Source organism: Triturus cristatus, chromosome 6 (genome assembly GCF_964204655.1).
Source record: "Triturus cristatus chromosome 6, aTriCri1.1, whole genome shotgun sequence".
Lineage (NCBI taxonomy): Eukaryota > Metazoa > Chordata > Amphibia > Caudata > Salamandridae > Triturus > Triturus cristatus.
Window position 1 is genome coordinate 111,529,531 of NC_140589.1, and position 18,924 is coordinate 111,548,454.

Genomic DNA, 18,924 nt, shown 5'->3' on the forward strand with positions numbered 1-18,924 from the left:
TTGATACTGGTTTGAACGCTGTTGTTTCTTGATACGATATAACCTCCCTGATTCCATCTCCAATTTCAACGCCTAGATTACCATTTGCACAGATACCCTCGCTCCTCTTAAAGCCATGAGAGCCAGACCGCAGGCAAGCTGGTGCATGGGAATAGCTCAGGCTTATCAAACGCCGCTGCCAATAAAATGAACCCATGGAGACAAAGTCAGAATGACCTAGACGAGAACACCTACAAATCCATCATCAGACAATACTATCAGCAAATCAGAGCCACTAAATGCTGCATGCTCACCGACCGCATCGAAAGCAGCACCAACGGCGTCAAGGAAACCTTTGCCATAGTGAAAGACTTCACCTCTCTGGCAGCATGCTCCACCAGCGTAACCACTTTCCAGGACCTCTGAATCCAGCTGTCCATATTCTTCAGCAACAAAATCACCAGCATCTATGAAAACGTTGAGCCCCAACTGGATCCTTACAGCATTCCTGCCCATCTCTACCAATACCCAGAGGCCCACCTGGCCCACCATCACCACTCAAGGAATCGCAGTGACCATGCAGTTCGTACACTTCAGAACACTCTCAGATCCCTGCCCTGACCACATCTTCAGCAAAGGACTTCCGTGTTTTTTCAAATAATAATGCTACTTGGTGGTGCTTCAATTTCTTATGACATAGGAAGGTATGCACTCGTCCCTGGTACCTCCAAAATTGAACAAATTAATGCCTCCGGCTTTTTGGAGCAGATACAGTTTGTATAATTAGATAAGGATTTTGATCTTTTTTTTTTTTTCTTTGTATGTGAACATTCTCCTTTAATAGCGAATTATTTATCTGCCTAAGAAGGAATCAGGACTTGGGAGCTTGTTCTTTTCAGTTAGATAGAAGACTCCTATAACGTTTTTGATGACTGACATCTGACTGACAGGTTATGTTGACATGCAAGATGCAAAACAGATTGAAGACCTACTGCAGTAAGTAGGAGAGGCTTCCTTTAAAAAAGCTAATTGTAAACTGTTCAAATAAAGGCTTTAAGCTCAATTGGGAAAATGTAGCTTCGAAACATTACATCTAAAATGTGTAAATGTCAACAGTCTTCACTCAGCCAAACTTTATGTGCTAATATGCTTCAATTGATCCATTTCCGTTTACATTGCCTCCCTTCTATAGGGGACGAGGAAGGAACGGAGATAGACACCCTACAGTTCCAGCTGAAGATCAAATGCACTCGTAACCCACATGCTTCTAAAGAATCCTCAGACCCAAATGAACTGTACCTCAACCACAAAGGTAACTTCATCTTTTCAAATCTCTCTACCTGTAATTCGCTTTAAAACGGCCTAGCTGCTCTGCCACCAGAAGGGCACACAATATATACACCTTGATTTGTCTCGCTCATTCCTACGGTTTGTTGCTGCTCAAACTATAATACTTGGAAGCCAGCTGTCCTGGTACAGCCTGGTCTCGTGCTGGCTCGGTGCGGTGCAGCCTTGTGCTTTAGAGCTGCACATCCTCCTACTTTAAGAGGGTGGCTCAGACGCATAAACAGATGCCTGCTCCTCGAAGCGCATATGTGATGCGCAGGGTTCAGGCTCCTACCAAGACTGCTATAAATTGGCTAGTAGAATTCTGCCTTTGTATGTCACTGACGTTTATGCTGCTAGAGGAAAGCCCTGGTTCGCCATGGGATCTAGCGGGTACACATTATTGATTCAGACATGGTACCTATGGATATTGTTGTTTTTGATGTATTCTTACTATACCATCAGTTGTATGCCAGAAATGAGTTTTTGTCTTCACATAATCTGAAATGCCAATAAAATGTTTATATTAAAAAACAAATATTGTAAGAATATATTGTCAGCAAGAGATAGCCTCTTCATTTTCCTGAAACCCTAGCAGCAAAAGGGAGAAGTATAATGGGCCTTTTTCTGAACAAAGAAGTAGGGTCTAATCTGGGTTTCTTAATCAAGCCACGTCTTCTTTTAACTGACTAGGTACTATTCATTCAGCTGAGCGAGCTATTCAGTACAAGGCTGAGTGGAGGTAGCTGTGTCTGGCCATAATGAGGCAGCAGAAGCACTGGGATGGTGTCTAATTGAGAGAGTAATTTACATTTAGCAAATGCAATAAGAGAAAGGTCTGAGTCTGCCACGTGTGTGTGTATGCATAAGAGTATTTCTATGGTAATAGAACAGAAAGCTGGGTTATGGCTGGTTAATGCACTGTGATGTTTTTTATAGAGGTGAGTCTTCAACTCTTTCCTAAACTGGGGCAGCTTTGGGGCAGCCCTCATGGATGTACAGATATTATTCCAGATCCAGGTCGCATAGATGAAAAAGGCCTGCTCTTTGTTTCTGTTTTACACTTCTTTGTCTTCAGTCTGATGGTGTAATGGCTGTGGGTATGCTGAGAACCTCAGAAGATGTTAAGATTTGTCTATGATATAAGCTGGTATGCCGAGTTACTGGGTGTGCTGGCTCTGTAAATGATGCAGTTAATTTTGCAGATTATGCAGTCTGTCAAGGATAGCTAGAGTTCCATCAGGATGGGGATGATTAGATCATGTTTCTTTAGGTCCTGGATGAGACGTACTGTGGCATGTAGGAGGACTTTCAGAAGGGCTGTTGAGGAGTCTGAGAGTCCATGAAGCAAGGGATTACCACCATCCAAATGTAAGAGTGTGAAGGTTTGAAGTCGCTTTCTGGAAGAAACCATTTCACTTTCTTTAGAACAGAGATCGAGGACCACTTTGTCATTTTTGCAATGTCTTCTGTGAAGCAGAGGTTGGTGTCCAAGGTGAATCCGATTGACTTGGCAATTTTTCAAAGTTTGGGTGCAAAGTTGTCCAGGTTTGTCTTTGAGCCAGGTTTAGAAAATAACTGAGTTCTGTCTTGGGTTGAACACTAGGTAGTCACTGGGCATCCAGGTCTGGATGATGTGCATGCAGTATTTGCATTGCATTGTATGTCTGAAGCAGAAGGCTTTCAAGTTGAGTTGTGCACCATTGGCATATTGGTGAATCTACAAGTCTAGCACCAAGAGGCTCCATGCAACAGTTGAACATTATAGGACATCAAATGGAACCCCGGGGGCCTCTGCAGGCATTGGGGATCTTTTGGGACCTCCAGGTGCCCATGTGAACAAACTGGTGTTGGTTGGAATGGTAGCAGGAGAACCAGTGATGGGTATTGCTGGTGAATCCCATTCAAGAGTCCAGAGCCTTGATTTGTTTTCTCATTTAAAACATTATAGCAAATATCTTGGGGAAAAGTGTAGCGAGAGAGGATGCAGATGATGGACACGGTTATGCCCTGAATAATTTTAAATAGTTCCTTTTGTTCGTTGTCAGCATCGTGGGTCCTCCCAGAGTAGTAATTGATGTAAGCTGTTTCTATGGCTTTTTTTTACTGTGGAGTTTTATAGCTTTTTTCAGGAGTATGTGTGCAGTTTTTGTACATGGCATTCTTGGCAGGATTAAATTGTTGTTCAGTTCTCTCTGTCTTTGGCGTTAGTTGATTGAGAACTCAAAGATGACCAAAAAGTGAGCGAGATTTTGTAATTAGGTTTTGTGTGAAGAGTGAAGTTAATCCAGATAGGATACTTGGACTGGCCTGCCATCGGATGCCACTATGCGCACTACTTGGGGAACTTGTTTGAGATAGTTAGACATGATTTTACATTATTTTTTTTATAGCACGGACTAGACCTGAGGATATTAGAGCGCTTTACATGAGCACCAGTTTCGTTACAGATGGACACATTTGTTTTTGTTAGGCACAGGGAGATTAAATGATTTGCTCAGAATCACAGGATGTTGAGTGTCGCTGCCGAGACTCGAACCCGGTTTCCCAGCTTCGAGGTCAACCACTCTAGCCGTAAGGCTACACCCTCTCCCCAAATTGAATAAAAAACTGATCAGACCAAACAACAGGAGTTAAGTTTTTATAGAGGGTTTATGGGAGCACAAACATGATCAATCATGTGCTAAGATTGATGCTTTGGGAAGGTTACAGTTTGGCCGATATTGCACATAGACTGTAGGATACATGTTTAGAGTGGGGGGAGAAGTCCTCATTAAAATGCAGGTTAAAAACTGTAACTCACTCTGACGCTGCGCAACCAAATCTGACCTGAACATATGCGATTGGGTGCGGTACAAGCCTCACCATGTAATAGTGCTTAAAACAATGTTTGGCTTTCAGACTTCGCATTAGCGGCTTAAGTTTTGAAAAATACCATCACATAATTTGACCCTCTTTTTTTATTCTTATGAATAACCTTTACTTTTTGTTTAAACATATTTAATGTTTCTTAGTGACTTTTTTCTTTTTTGACCTGATATTCTCAGATATTATATGGTACAATAATGTTCAGCATGATCTGAAGCAGAATGTTGTTTTGATTGCCATTAACCTACTCTAAACAAAACCTAAAAATCACTGTTATAATTAAACTCAGCAATTCCCGACTGATCTGAGGGGCTGCAAATAAAAGAAAAAGTGTTAATATGCAGCATGTCATTTATTGTCATTCCCCAGTGCTGCACCTCGACTAACCTTCTGGAAACTGCTCTCCACACCAGAAAAAACAAGCGGAAGCTACACCGATTGGAAGCTTTCCCTTGTACAAGGCAGGTTCCCAAGCTTCTGACAAATGAGCAGCCAGGATACACTTAGAGGCGGGACCTCCTTATCAATCCTGGCTTTTCATAGGGCTCAAGGGCGCCTGATTGACAAGTCCTGAACCTCTGCAGTGGCTCATGCTGCGCTCCCTGTGGCTAGTGCAGCTATGTATTTTGAATGTGTGAGGCGGGGCTGTGAGCAGTCACTCTCTTCTTACCTGCGCAGTGCCAGTGAAGCCAGTAGTTTGAGCCCTCAGCTCCATCAGCTGCTACACATAACTAAACTATCCGTGACATTTGTTTTCCGGTAAAACCTGTAAGGTCAGGCAGTCTAATTAGAGAGGGAATTAGGCAAAGCATTCGCAAGCCAGCACCATAGCACCAGATGGGTGGATTGCCACTGCTTGCGGTGGCTGATTTGTATTTGACTGCCAGGCCATTTGTGTTTGACCATGAAAATATTGAAACCTAAAAATAAACTTTAAAGTAGCTTCTGAGAAAGTGTGGGAATCCTAGCTATGTGAAAGAGTAAAAACGAACTGACTTATTCTGCGGGGCATTATGGGGCTGGGGCAGTCTGCAATTCTTAAAGTGCCAGAGGCAGTTTTCACTCTTGTATGAGCACAGTTTTTCCTTTCAGCTTTAAAATGATTTTTAGCGTGGGTTGTTCAGTCAAATGCATGGCTGATTGGTTTGTGTGCCTTAAAAACTACTAACTCTTGGGCACTTTTTTATATATAAAATTGTGTTCTAGTTTCTCTCTCCCTCTCTCTCTCTCTCCTACCTCGCCCTCTCTCCCCTACCTCGCCCTCTCTCCCCTCTCCTTCTCCCTCTCTCAGGAATTCAGAAAGAACCTCCGATGGCAAATTCCCTTCTTTAATGCCTGAGCGTTTAACCTTGGAATCGTGACTTCTCAAGCCTGCTTCGAGTAGAAGACCAAACAGAAAATGTAAAGAACCTGTTACATAGACATCAATGCCCATCTCCACACTTTAAGTCTTGCTTAAGAAAACAACTAGGAAATACGCTTATATTGTGCAAATAGACTACTATAGATTTTAGTATTCGGTTTTATTTATTACTTGTACATGGGCTGGCTTACTTCACAGAGAACAGCTGGAAAGGTAAACAGCCCAATGAATATTTGAAAAAGAGTATTGTGCAGTTCTATGTGTAAGACTTTTTGGGCTAGGTGGGTTTTAACCTATTTGCACTAGGTCTTTGGGACGAGCAGCATTCTCTTTTGCAGATAGTTGCTAGTTGTCGTTTTAAGGTAGGTCCTCCCCTGTGTATTTTTCCCGATGCTTGCTTGATATTTCACCAGAAACATTCCTTAACAGATGATGTACTTTTTTTCTTTTTCTCCAGTTTATACAAAGCACATGAAGTGGGTCCCGATTGGAAATCAGGTGGACTTGTTTCCAAAGGCTGACCTGTGCCCGGTCCATGACGACATCCTGATAGCGCAGCTCCGCCCAGGGCAGGAGCTTGACATCGTCATGCATTGTGTGAAAGGGATAGGTAAGATCTCGCTTGTCAGACCACATTTGACTATTGTAAGTCTAATTCCCCACATTAAAATATGCATAGGTACGGACAAGTTTGATTCCTGAGAGCACTTAGCAACTCTTCCATCTCTGTACAGTTGGTCCGCCAGTACACACTTGGTCAGTGGCTTGTTAGCTTTTGGAATTGGCCTCTACTTCTGCCTCCTGGGCTAGTGGCGACAGTACTCCAAGCCTGGTCTCTCTTCTCCCTTGTCTGAGGTCTCCTGGGCTGGTAGTGACAGTACTCCAAGCCTGGTCTCTCTTCTCCCTTGTCTGAGGTCTCCTGGGCTGGTAGCAACAGTACTCCAAGCCTGGTCTCTTCTCCCTTGTCTGAGGTCTCCAGGCTGGTAGCGACAGTACTCCAAGCCTGGTCTCTCTTCTCCCTTGTCTGAGGTCTCCTGGGCTTGTAGCAACAGTACTCCAAGCCTGGTCTCTTCTCCATTGTCTGAGGTCTCCTGGGCTAGTGGCGAAAGTACTCCAAGCCTGGTCACTCTTCTCCCTTGTCTGAGGTCTCCTGGGCTGGTAGCGACAGTACTCCAAGCCTGGTCTCTCTTCTCCCTTGTCTGAGGTCTCCTGGGCTGGTAGCAACAGTACTCCAAGCCTGGTCTCTTCTCCCTTGTCTGAGCTCTCCTGGGCTGGTAGCGACAGTACTCCAAGCCTGGTCTCTTCTCCCTTGTCTGAGGTCTCCTGGGCTAGTGGCGAAAGTACTCCAAGCCTGGTCACTCTTCTCCCTTGTCTGAGGTCTCCTGGGCTGGTAGCGAAAGTACTCCAAGCCTGGTCACTCTTCTCCCTTGTCTGAGGTCTCCTGGGCTGGTAGCGAAAGTACTCCAAGCCTGGTCACTCTTCTCCCTTGTCTGAGGTCTCCTGGGCTGGTAGTAACAGTACTCCAAGCCTGGTCTCTTCTCCCTTGTCTGAGGTCTCCTGGGCTGGTAGTGACAGTACTCCAAGCCTGGTCTCTTCTCCCTTGTCTGAGGTCTCCTGGGCTGGTAGCAACAGTACTCCAAGCCTGGTTTCTTCTCCCTTGTCTGAGGTCTCCTGGGCTGGTAGTGACAGTAATCCAAGCCTTATTTCTCCTCCCCCTTGTCTGAGGTCGGAATTTTCTTACGTTTCTAAATTTAACCCATCAACTCAAATAAGTATCCTCACTGCAGACGACGTCATCGGTTCCAGCACGCTACGACCGGTTTGCTGTCCTTTTCCCTTTTGCTGCCAAAGACAAATCCATTGACATCTAAAAACAGGGTGAGAAGACCGGTTAAGAGTCTGACTGTAAGGCATGTCTTCAGAATCTGCTCTGTCAGTCAGATACTGTGATTCTATAAACAGACTTATTCTTTGACAAACCTTCAAACGAATAATTTGCTAGCTCTCATCACGTTTGGCAGTTTATTGCACCTGTTACTGTCTGAAAATGCAAGATACGTGAGACTGTTATATGATGCTGTAGGGATCTTTGATGTACTATGACTTGAGTGTTTGCAATTGTAGACTGTTTCTCCCCTCTCATGGCTTGCATAGCACATTACGCTCTGTATAGTGTATAATTTGGTTTTGTCTTTTCTTCCACGTTCTATTTGAAAAACAAAAATAGATTTAAAAAATAAGTGCATTATTAGCCCACAGCTGTGATTGTACTGTCTATACCTCCCCTCTGAATGTGGTTGCCCCTTCTAGGCACCCACTGTATTTTTGATTTGGCCTCTTCAGCTTGACAGTGTGATAACTACAAGTGCTTTTTGTTCCTTCTCTTTGAACTAGGTGAATGGCTGTTACAGGAAATTGTAGCACGCATGTTGTGTAGGGAGGTACATTTTTTTGCATTGTTATCCATGTTTTAGACAGGATGTAGTGGTATGTTTGGACCATGGCCGCTGGGATGCTGCTAAACACCACCCAGTGCACATACGTTGACTCCTAAACATGCTAAATAATCGGCTAATCCCAATTGTCCTATGTGATTCTTAGTTCAAGGCAGAGGACAGTTTTGCAGAAAATGCACCAGTGACACATGCCAAATGTCACGTGTAGGCTTTGATGTGAGTTTAGATGGTCCTCATGCATGACTGTAAAACATAACATCAACCCTGAGAGGCTGCAAGCCAAACTGCAGCAAGCATATGTCAAACCAAACCCCTTTGGCATGTTTAAAACCTGTTTCGAATATTAGATAAGTTAGTAATCCCTAGAGGCATACAATATCCAGGTGTGGAATGTGTAGACGTTAAACATACCAGACATGGGGCAACTGTGTCTCTGAAGTAACTGGATTCAAACATGCTTTTTACTGCATCGGCTGGAACGACTGTTCTTATTTTATAAAGGCCCGCTTTAGGTATAAAATGTACATTTCCATAACCTGGCTTTTTTAAGGGCTGGAAAATCAAATTCTTCGGATTGAATTATTTATTGACAAAATCAAATATATTGGTAAACGTATAACTTTTTTGCAAAAAAAACTTCAAATATGAGATTTATGCACATTTGTCATCTCTGCCTGGGCAGAAGAGTCTCCAAACTGGAGTTGTCAAGTTACCTCTTACCTACCTGTTCCCAACAGTATAATTAGTTTTCCCCAGTCCACCAAATTCACTGTATCTGGACTTGTGGAGCTGTCACTGGCCACAGCATCTTGTTATGTCTCTTGTTCTACTGAGTGGCCTCACCTGAGAGATTAGGCCTGAAGGTAAAACTGTTTATCATGGTTAACACTAGGCTCTACCCAACCTGCACTACATCATGGCCACTCTGGGCCCATATAAGTGATAGGGCGCACTCTTTGTGCCACTGTGCACCTTTAAACAAATGGACCAGATGCAAACAAGGTCATTGCGCCCTGTTAAAATAAATGTGCTGGCCCCAGGACAGCGGCGAACTCTCGCTGCTCTAGGGGTAGGACATTCAGCGAAATATGGAACAGTGCCTCAAAGCTGCTCAGTATTTCACACTGCAGGCGACAATCCACCTGCACTTTGAAGAAGGGAGATAGATCCAATTGCAGATTGGTGCAGCAGGTGACTGCAGGGGAATGTCCAGGGGACCCTCTTTCTCTCTTCCAGATGGCTGCCTTCAAGGTGTGCACTGTCAGTTCACCTACTAAGGCCATGTTTGCCTCTGCACCCACATCTGTAGTATGGCACAGGCGCAAAGTCAAAATGATTCCCTACTTTGCATGGGGCCACGCTGTTAAATGGTAACGGCAGTTTCAGTCGATAACCTTTCAAGTATTGCCCGGCGGTAATCGCCTCTCATACCACTCGATAATTTACCAATGAAAGAGGCAGGCGCCGGAGACTGGAAGGCAGGAAACAAAGTTTTATTCCGTCGGAGCAGAACACATCAGATCAGACAGCAAGGTATCGTCACGAGGTGCTCTAACTGCATCTCTGAGGCCTGGCCTCTTATACACAGGTTTATGTCTTTATTGCAGGTTTATTGTACATGGCACATTCTTGAGATTACTTTGATGTATAAAAGAACGTCTTCGGAATCCCCACTTCGAACTCGTTCCCACACATATCTACAGTGGAAGTCCCCACCCCATCTACAGTAGGAGATGGTGTGAGAAAGTGGCTCTGTATATACTGTTCCCTAATAGGTACAGGGTGTACAGAGTCCACAGTCCCCCAGAGGCTGATAGAGGTCAAAGTTAGGTATGACCTTACTCTCAAAAGTGGTAGCTTGGTCGAGCAGTAAGGCAGTACCAGAGGACAGTGTAAAGCATTTATTGTACACACTCAATCAGCAAATGGTTTCACACACTCAATAACTGAACTCTAGGCCAATGATTTGTATATATAAAATATATGCTTGTTTTATTTTTAGAACCACAAGGGGGTAAAAATATACTTTCTCAGAATGAGAGGTTGAATATAAATACTTTTGTTTCAAGCAATAAATTTGTGTAAACAGTCACAGTTGGTTGCAATAAACAATCCTATTTCCTAAACATAACAATGCATTGAGCTCAATGGTAAATTCAGGTTATTTGTAATAAATTACTTTTCAGATTACTTTTGGAATTCCAGGTCTGGGTCCTAGAACCAGCCTGGGGTCAGTATTCAGAATCAAGTGATGAAAGTCGACTTAATAACTGTAATGATTTTTAAATAATATTTAGCTATTTCAAAAGTTAGCACTTAGAAAATATTTCACAGAAAACATTCAATGGATCTCTATGGCAAGAAATTCAAATTGCAGGTAGAGTACTTTATCGTTACTTTAGTAATCCAGGACTGGGTGCCTAGACCCAGGACTGGGGTCCTTATCAAAAGCAGGTAAGTAATTTCGTTTGCAGAAATGGTACGATTTTAAAAGAATATTTCAAATTTGCAAAAGTAGACACTTAGAAGAAATTTCACAGAAAAGCAGACAATGGTTTCCTATGGGAGAAAAATGAGTTAGAAGTAAGTATAGTTGTGAACACTTTTCAGAGTCAGGGCTGGGCACCAAGATCCAGCACTGGGAGCTCACCTAGGAGCAGGTGAGTAAATTCGTTTTTGTCACTTGGCTGATTTTTGGTGAATTTTTGCAGTTTTGAAAAGTTCACACTTAGAAGATTTTTGAAGAAAAAGCCAGTCAATGTTACCCTATGAGGAAAATGAAGTTAGCGGTTTAAGGGTAAGTACTCGACTGGTAGTGTTGAAATTCCGGGCATGGACTCAGGGGTCCCCCAGTGTCAGGTAGGTACAGTTGGTTCACCCTCAGCGGTTTCAGGACGGCCGGGTGCAGAGAGAGTTGGGCCCAATGTTATCCTATGAGGGATAGGGGGGCCTTGGTTGGTGGCTGCTGTCTGGCAAGCCACGCGGCTGTGGGAGCTGGGCTCCTGGTCACTTACTCAGGGCAAGTGGGGAAGTAGGTTAGTGTAGAGAGGGCACTGCCAGGGCCACTCGGGCGGCTGGGTGCAGGGTGCTTTTGAGCCTTAGGGCGCTCAATGGAAATCAATGGGAATGTTCCGGTTTGGAAAGAGGCTGCAGGCTCGGGGACGAGGATGTTTCAGGTGCCACCACCACTTCGAGAGGTAAGTTGGGTAGTTGTAGGTTAGGTGGGTACCCCGGGATTGGGCACATGGGGTCGCAGGGCGCCGGGTGCAGGGGTGCCTTTTGACGTCGGGAATCTTACCCTCTGGTTGATCGCGGCTGGGGTGGCACTTGGTTCTGAGGCTGCAGGCTTCTTCCGGGATGTCGAGGGGGGTCCTTGGGTGCCGGACTCTGGGTCACAGTCGCCGTGGGGTCGTCCTCTGGGTCTTTGTCCACTCCGGCACTGGCCAGGCTTGGCTGGTGCAGAGTGTGTTGGGTCCGCGGTCCCGGGCTGGTGCCAGGGATAGCAAGTAGGTTTCTTGAGTAGAGCCTCTACTCGTGGGAGTCCCAGGGGCTTAGAGCTAAAAGGTAGCCAGGTCCTCCGGGGTTGGTGAGGTTGCTGGCCACGTGGGATGCCGCGCTGGTGCAGGTTCGAGAGTCGACAGGCCGGTAGGGCTGGGGCCAAAGCAGTTGGTGTCTTCTTCTCTTTTTAGCAGCTGCAGGGCAGGTCTTTGTTCTTCTTGCTCTTCTTGTCGTTTTTCTATCTGGAATCTGAGGAAGGAAGGTTCAGGGGGCCCCTAAATACTAGATTTAGGGGCGTTACAGGTAGGTGAAGGCCAGGGACCAATGGGTCCTTGTCCTGGGGTGGGTACACCCCCTATCCTGCCTCTCTCCTGTGGGAGGGGGGCAGTAGCCTAATCCTGATAGGGTAGGGCCTCCCATCTTCAAGATGGCGAGAGCCCGGAGATGTGCTTCACCTCGCCTCCCCCACCTGAGGGGTGGGGTGGGCAGGCTGGCACATCCCCTGTCCTTGTATGGGGTTTCCGGCCAAGCTTCCCGCCAGAGTGGGGGGTTGCAGTGGCCTGCGGAAACTCCAACTGGCGGCATGCCTTTGAAGCTTCCCTTTGCTCATCCTGGGGGAGGAGATTTCTCACCTCACCCAGGATGTGCATTGTTGCAGGCCCGGGAGAGCAGGGGCTCTCCCACCCAGGGGTCCAGCAACGTGTCTGCTGTGTGGCAGCCTGGGCAGCCTCAGAGCAGACGTGGATTGCAAGTTAGCTGTAAGGGGGCATCTTCTAAGATGCCCTCTGGGGTGCTTAGTACATTAAATCCTACACTGGCATCAGTGTGGGTTCAATGTGCTGAGAAGTTTGATACCAAACTTCCCAGGCTTCAGTGTTGCCAATATGGTGCTGTGGAGCTCGTGTTTGACAAGCTCTCAGCACCATGTATTCTTAAATGACAGCACTGCACTTACAGTGCCCAGGAATGGACCTGGGTACTGTAGGGGCACAGGGCTCCTGCTCCTGTGCCCTCACCATAGGCGTAATGCACCCAGCTAGAGGGGTGGCTGACATATGCCTTGGCAGTGTAGGTGATGGGCATGGTACACAGTGATGTGTGCCATGTCGACTCTGTTTTGTCCTGCACCCAGACACTCAGCCTGCAAGGGCAGTGTGTGTGTGTAAGGGTACAGGGCCTCTGAGGGTGGCACAATGAGTGCTGCAGCCCTTAGGGGCCTTCCCTGGTCACAAGGCCCTGGGTACCTAGGGTACCATTTACTAGGGGCTGACATGTGGCTAGGGTTTGCCAATTTGGGGTTTGTGTGGTTTAAGGAAGGAACATGGGCCCTGGGCACCTGATTGGCAGGAACCCAGGGTACACTCAATCGAAGTACATTCAGCAATTTAGCAAAAAGTGGGGGCATACCATGCAAGAAAGATGGCACTTTCTCACAGATGGCTATCACGCAGCTGGACATTCCGCCAATTCCCGGGGGTGTGTGCAACCGGCCGGGTCTCAGGGGGTAGCGGCTTTGATCCACTGTAATCCCTTTGATGTGGGGTGTTTCCCTTACAGTAGGGGCAATAAACTGCATCCGCAGGGCTAGGTGATGGCCTGGGATCGGTTCGGACAATGGGGCGCAGAGGAAGGGGGTTATCAAAGAGAGGCATGACCATGTATGGGATGCCGGTCAGGCGTGGGATGTGGTTCCATGACAGGGTCGCGCAGAATGAGGGGGTTTATGGCCCGTGTATGAGAGAGCGGGGGTGGCCGGCGCGCGGGGGATGCTCGCAGCGCCAGGGGAAAGCGCTGGCGATCGAGAATGAGCGGGGAGAGAGTGGGGTGCCTAAAATGGCGGCCGTGCATTCGCTGTGCGTGGCGCTGGGGAGAGGCAAGATGGCGCAGATAATGTTTAGTTACAAGCTAAATTTCCACAACGCTGCCATGCAAATGAGGGAACACCCTTTGAAGATGGCACCAGTGCAATCGGTATTACAGATGGGGCACACAATCATCTGCTGCACCTTTGTAATATTCTAGTTTCCCGGGGGTGGGCGAGGCTGCGCACACCTATTGTGCCCCAGGGTCACTATCTGTAATACGGCCCCTGAAAGGCATTGGACACCCTGTCACTTATGCCTTATTGACACTTTTGTTTTCTTCCCATTGTCTCTTGTAGGGCCTTTTTGACCTTTACTTCAACAATTCATAAGCCCTGATTCTCTTAACAAATGTTTACTATTCTGGCATTGCTTTAGTTACAATACGTGTTCTTTTTACTAAATTAGTCAATTTTACTGTTTGAGCTCTTCACTTTAACTTTCTTTTGGTGCTGCTCATATTGCATATTTGTATATTTCCGAGAAAGGTCTATTGCTTAAGCCATACCTAGTAGGAGTTTGCCTAGAATTTCTCATTGAAATTTGTTCTTTACTACTTAAGAACTAGGCTGCTTTGTGGGAGTGCTCCTCTAACTCCGATTGTCCCCAAATTATACAATCTGGGCTCCCCTCCCCCAGAATCTGCAGGGGGGGGGGGGGGGGGGGGGGTAGGTATTTTGACCCCCTGAGCAAAGAACCCAGTCAGTGCACCAATACAAATTAGAAAACCAATTGGACTGCAAACCGTACACGACCCGTTGAACAATATTGTGTGGAACACCAAACCCTCTTTCATCAATGACTAAGAACATTTCTACTGTGGTTAACAAGTTCCTATCACACAAAAGCTATTTCTTTGTGCTACGCTATATTTTAGGCGAAGCAGTAAATAGCAAGTCTGTTTTTTGAGTTTCTTAAGATGGATCACACAGCATACCTATTTTCTTTAAGAAAATAGCTACCTAGCTATTCTCAGCCACAGCTTTGCCCATCAGTGAAGACAGTGCTTGGCTAAAGGACACTTCTCTGGTCTGCTCCTTGTGTCTCCTCTGACTGAGGCTGGTTGGCTCTGCAAACCAGCGAGACCTCTGGCTTGATAGTCCTAGTGCTAAGTCACCTCTACCTCATGGTCTGAAACCCGACTTTTTATAGTATCTGATCACTCATCTTATCGTTATATTGCACTAGCAGACAATATAGCATCAAAAAGACTAAAAAAAACATGGAGATAAAAGCTTTGTCTCGATTTACATATTGATAATATGCTCCGACAATTAAAAACATGATTTCAGCTAATACAGGGAGCATTCATGATGTTATGCCAGCGCTCATTACTGGAAACAAAAAGTCTAGATAGTAAGCAGACAAGATGCCAACATTTTGCATGTGTCTAAAATCTTAACACTTTGGAAAAAGACATAAAAGAAAATAAGAAACTGAAACTGCCCCAGTGTTCACAGCATCCCCCAGTTATTAATCCACATTCTCGCATGTTCCTTCTGAGGGAAAGAGGAGGTCTGTTGTTGGGCTACAGATGAAGTTCACATAATGTCTTTCAATAGGTTGAGGTCTTCAATTGTTCATAATCTCTTTAAGAGATCGCACATGCTATATATATATATCAACATAGTTGGGTATAAATCTGAATACCGGACAACATAACTTGACTAACCTTGTACTAATCATTCCAGGTGTGGCTGGAAATGCTGGGCTCTGCATGAGGCACTGATTAACAACATCGATCTGAAATATCAAGATCAATACATTCAGTCAGCAACTGAAACAATGCCACCTCCACTCCAGCAATAAGCCCTCATATTGTGGGCTCAATTATCAATAAATCTTGAGCCAAAGCACTTTCCTGATGTACTAATGTTTTAGAACAGGTTATACACATTTAAACAAATATCCCAGAAAAATAAAGTATATGCAAGAACAAAGAATGAATAACACAGTTGACATGAACGTGTTTTTGCCAATTGAAAAGCAAAGAGTCAACTTTATAACGTATCATTCTTTTTTTTACAACTCTTTAAAGCAACCAATGCATACAAAAAAGGCGGCACGCCACTCTCTCAAACTCTGTCCCATGCATGCGTGAAATCATGCTAATACCTTTTTAAAATTTTGATGAAAAACAGAAACAGACAGCACTTGAGGAACTCCCTTCTACCACCGTGTACTTCTTATCAATAAGTACAGCTAATTGTAATTATGAAAACAGTGCCTATTCTGTTAAAATCAAAAACACCCCAATTAGGTAAGGATAATAAGGTTAGTATTTTTCTAATAAAAGAATATAGTCAGTTGAATATCACAATACGTTTTAAAAAATATTTAACTTTATTTGAGCTACATTTGTAATGCTTTTACAGCCAATTTATACTATAATCCATCTTTACTATTGGAATTATTTTGAATGTTTGTATTCTGTTTAATATTTATTTTCTTGGATATCACTGCATACCTCACATTCAAGTATAAGCCAATGCACAATTTGCAGGATGAATTAAGGTGAGGGCGAAGAGTTCGCACTTTGTAGCTGCTGGTCTGATAAATTAATCTGAGGTGTTAGCTTAACCTCAAGTGCAGATGGGAAAGTTGAGGTATTGATTCCAGAACCTGTCAGCAACTGCACAATGTTGCTTGTTGTGGGCCTGAAAGGATGCTTAAATATTTATTTAGAGTGAATGTATATGTAGCGCTATATGATCTTTGTGGTTACTTAAAATCACTTGGAGGTGAAATAGAGTCCAATCTGTGCATGAACAGTACTCTCAGAAGTGTGCAGATGCACCGGTTTGTTACGGTCCTTGATGAAGGGTACGTTCCTTCGTTGGTGCCTTCTGACTTGTTATCTAGTGACTGATATAAACCCATGAATGGCCCTACCCCATCAACGAGTCAAGGGTTTCTCTTCCCCGTCACATCCTGCTTTTTAACTCTGTTGTCTCTCTCCTGCCCTCCTAGGTAAGGACCATGCCAAGTTCTCTCCAGTGGCCACTGCCAGTTACCGTCTTCTACCTGAGATCACACTGCTGGCGCCGGTGGAGGGTGAGCTGGCAGAGAAGCTCAAACGCTGTTTCTCTCCCGGGGTCATCGAGATTCAGACGGTCAATGGTATGCAGCGCATGCTTGCGTTACAATGATTAGGTCTTTGGTCCTTGCAGGGCTTCTGGGCCCCGTCATCTAAAATCCGCCCTATATCTGGCAATGCTACTCAAAGTGGAAGGCAAGGCGGCTGTTAGGACGCTTCACCTCACCCTTTGTATTTCATATCTTAGCATGTTGGCCCTCTGCTTAACTTTCACATGTCTTCTGATTCACAGTGAGCTCTTGTTTCAAACTACTGCGTCAAAGGATTGTTTTTTTGTTCCTTTTGTCTAATTTTGTAAACTGGCCTGCCACGGGCTGGACGTATCTACATAAACGCACATTCAGCATTTTCCATATTGATATGCCATACATCAAAGTGACTTCTTACCTAAAATTGGGCTTCAGACAAGTTCACCATTGGGGGCGTCCATCATTTTTCTAGTTTGTCAGCCATTCATTAGCTACAAATGTTTTTTTTTTACATCAAGCAGCGTAAGCAAGAATTAGAAAAATTATAAAACTGCGTGCTCTCAGTCCCCTCGTTAGAATGAGTTGCCCTGTTTGATACTTGGAACATGTTAGCAAATGGTAATATATGTTGATATGTAGCTAATGGAGTATGCGCTGTAGAGTACTATGCTTGTTGACCAGACTTGTCCTGTTCAGAGTCTTATATCATCTCAAACTATTTTATCCCCACACAGGGAAGAAAGTGGCAAAAGTTGCAAATTCCAGAATGGACACCGGCAGTCGTGAAATTTTTCGCCATGAGGAGTTTAAAAACTTGGCTCGCCTGGCACGGGTTCGCGACCATTACATCTGTGAGTTTCAGGAGTTGTTCATTACGCTCTCAATTTGTAATCTACGGTATTCTCTCTTTTGTTGTCCATAAGGACTTGGGAGTAAGAAGAAAGAAAACCCAAAGAGTCGATTTCTGAATTGATCTGTGTATTGCTGGTAGGGCAGGCAAAGAAGAGAGGAACAGGTATAATAATAACCAGATCTTCTGGTTAACCATTCGCACACCATTTCAGAAGAAAATTAGTATCGCATTCACATACTTTCTGTAACTCCATCAAGTAGTTTCCTTTAAACCCCTTTCTCAGTGCTCCCTTTGATGAAGCAAGATAGCTCTGCAGCGTTGTGAGTGTCCATTGCCTGGCGTGGAGAGGAAGCGAGATTAATCTTGGCGATTTTTAGAATACCACAAATTCTTTATTCCCTTATCTCATCATGGTCACATACTGGAGTTAATATTTGGGAGCAGCATGTAATATCAATGATGAACCAGGTCATTAGGCTTTGGGGGGATATCTCCTTTCACAGAGCCTGAAATTAATATCTGCCTACTTGTGGTATTTGCCTTTAGTGTGCCGTGATGCCGCAATAGTTGATTATTTGCTCTAATTGCATGTCTGTAATTACAGAAGTGCTTGTTTCTATTCTCAGTCTCTGTGGAGTCCACGGGTGTGTTGCCTCCTGATGTTCTTGTGTGTGAAGCCATCAAGGTCCTGATGGGCAAGTGTCGGCGATTCCTGGATGAGCTGGACAACAACCGAATGGACTGAACGTCTTTGTGCTCTTGGGAAGGTTTGTCCAATGTGCAGATGTTCCAGGCTTCGAAGAGGGGACATCCGTATGGGCTGATGGTCTTCCAGGGTTTGGACCAGGCTGTACTTAAACCCACGTCATATTCTCAGAGGATCAACAGCTTTGTACAAACAGACTTATTTTTGTACTGTCCATGCGTATCACTTCCCTGTGAAGTACATTATGTTGTACAGAGGATCAAGTTGTCACGAGACTGAAACTGATACATTTCAGGCACAACAAATGCCAAGCTGTGTGACTTGGATACTGAATTTTCATAAACTTATTGGATGCCAAGTGGGACCACATGGTACTCCCAAGATGGTTTGGAAGGTGAAGCTGGATTCCACCGAAGTCTAACCTGCCTCCAGAGAGAGTGCTGCATTAGATGCTCCTAGAGAAATAGTCTTGGCTGCAGTGCTGAAATCTGCTGCATCTAGTTACGCAGATCTCTCGTGAATACATATCTCACTACTGCAACAAATAAAGACTTCAGGAGAACATTTTTGAATATATGATTTGTGTATACTTTATTTTTGTGGTACATGTATAATGCAAAAGAATTTACCACTGTATTCTGTATATTAATTGCTGGATTTCAGTTTTGTATGACTGCTATATATTCGCTACATTTTTGGTTGCTATAAATAGCAGTTGTTACAGTTAATTCCAATGTGCCAAGTGTTAAATAGATTTTAGGAACCGCTAACCTTCAATACTTGCACTATAATTCACTATTCACCTCTAGGAGTTCTTATGTAACCTTGAGATTGTAGTGGCAGGAAACATTACTGGCATTGGTGTAGACTCAACCAGTCCTAATACATTCTATAGAAGTCCTTCAGTGATGTGCGAACATTCCAGGAGCCACATCTGGCAATCCTTA

General features: G+C 44.6%; 1 protein-coding gene across 2 annotated transcripts in view; it reads left to right on the top strand.

The window, feature by feature from the left end:
• POLR1C (RNA polymerase I and III subunit C) overlaps positions 1-18,553 on the top strand; it is a 59,193-nt gene extending 40,640 nt beyond the window's left edge. For both annotated transcript variants that reach the window (XM_085610322.1, XM_085610323.1), the window contains 5 exons: positions 1,172-1,291; positions 5,994-6,146; positions 16,323-16,472; positions 17,153-17,269; positions 17,898-18,553. In XM_085610322.1, the coding sequence (XP_085466448.1) occupies positions 1,172-1,291; positions 5,994-6,146; positions 16,323-16,472; positions 17,153-17,269; positions 17,898-18,016 (659 nt within the window). In that variant the 3' untranslated portion in view covers positions 18,017-18,553. The remainder of the gene's footprint in view (positions 1-1,171; positions 1,292-5,993; positions 6,147-16,322; positions 16,473-17,152; positions 17,270-17,897) is intronic.
• The last annotated feature ends 371 nt before the right edge of the window (positions 18,554-18,924 follow it).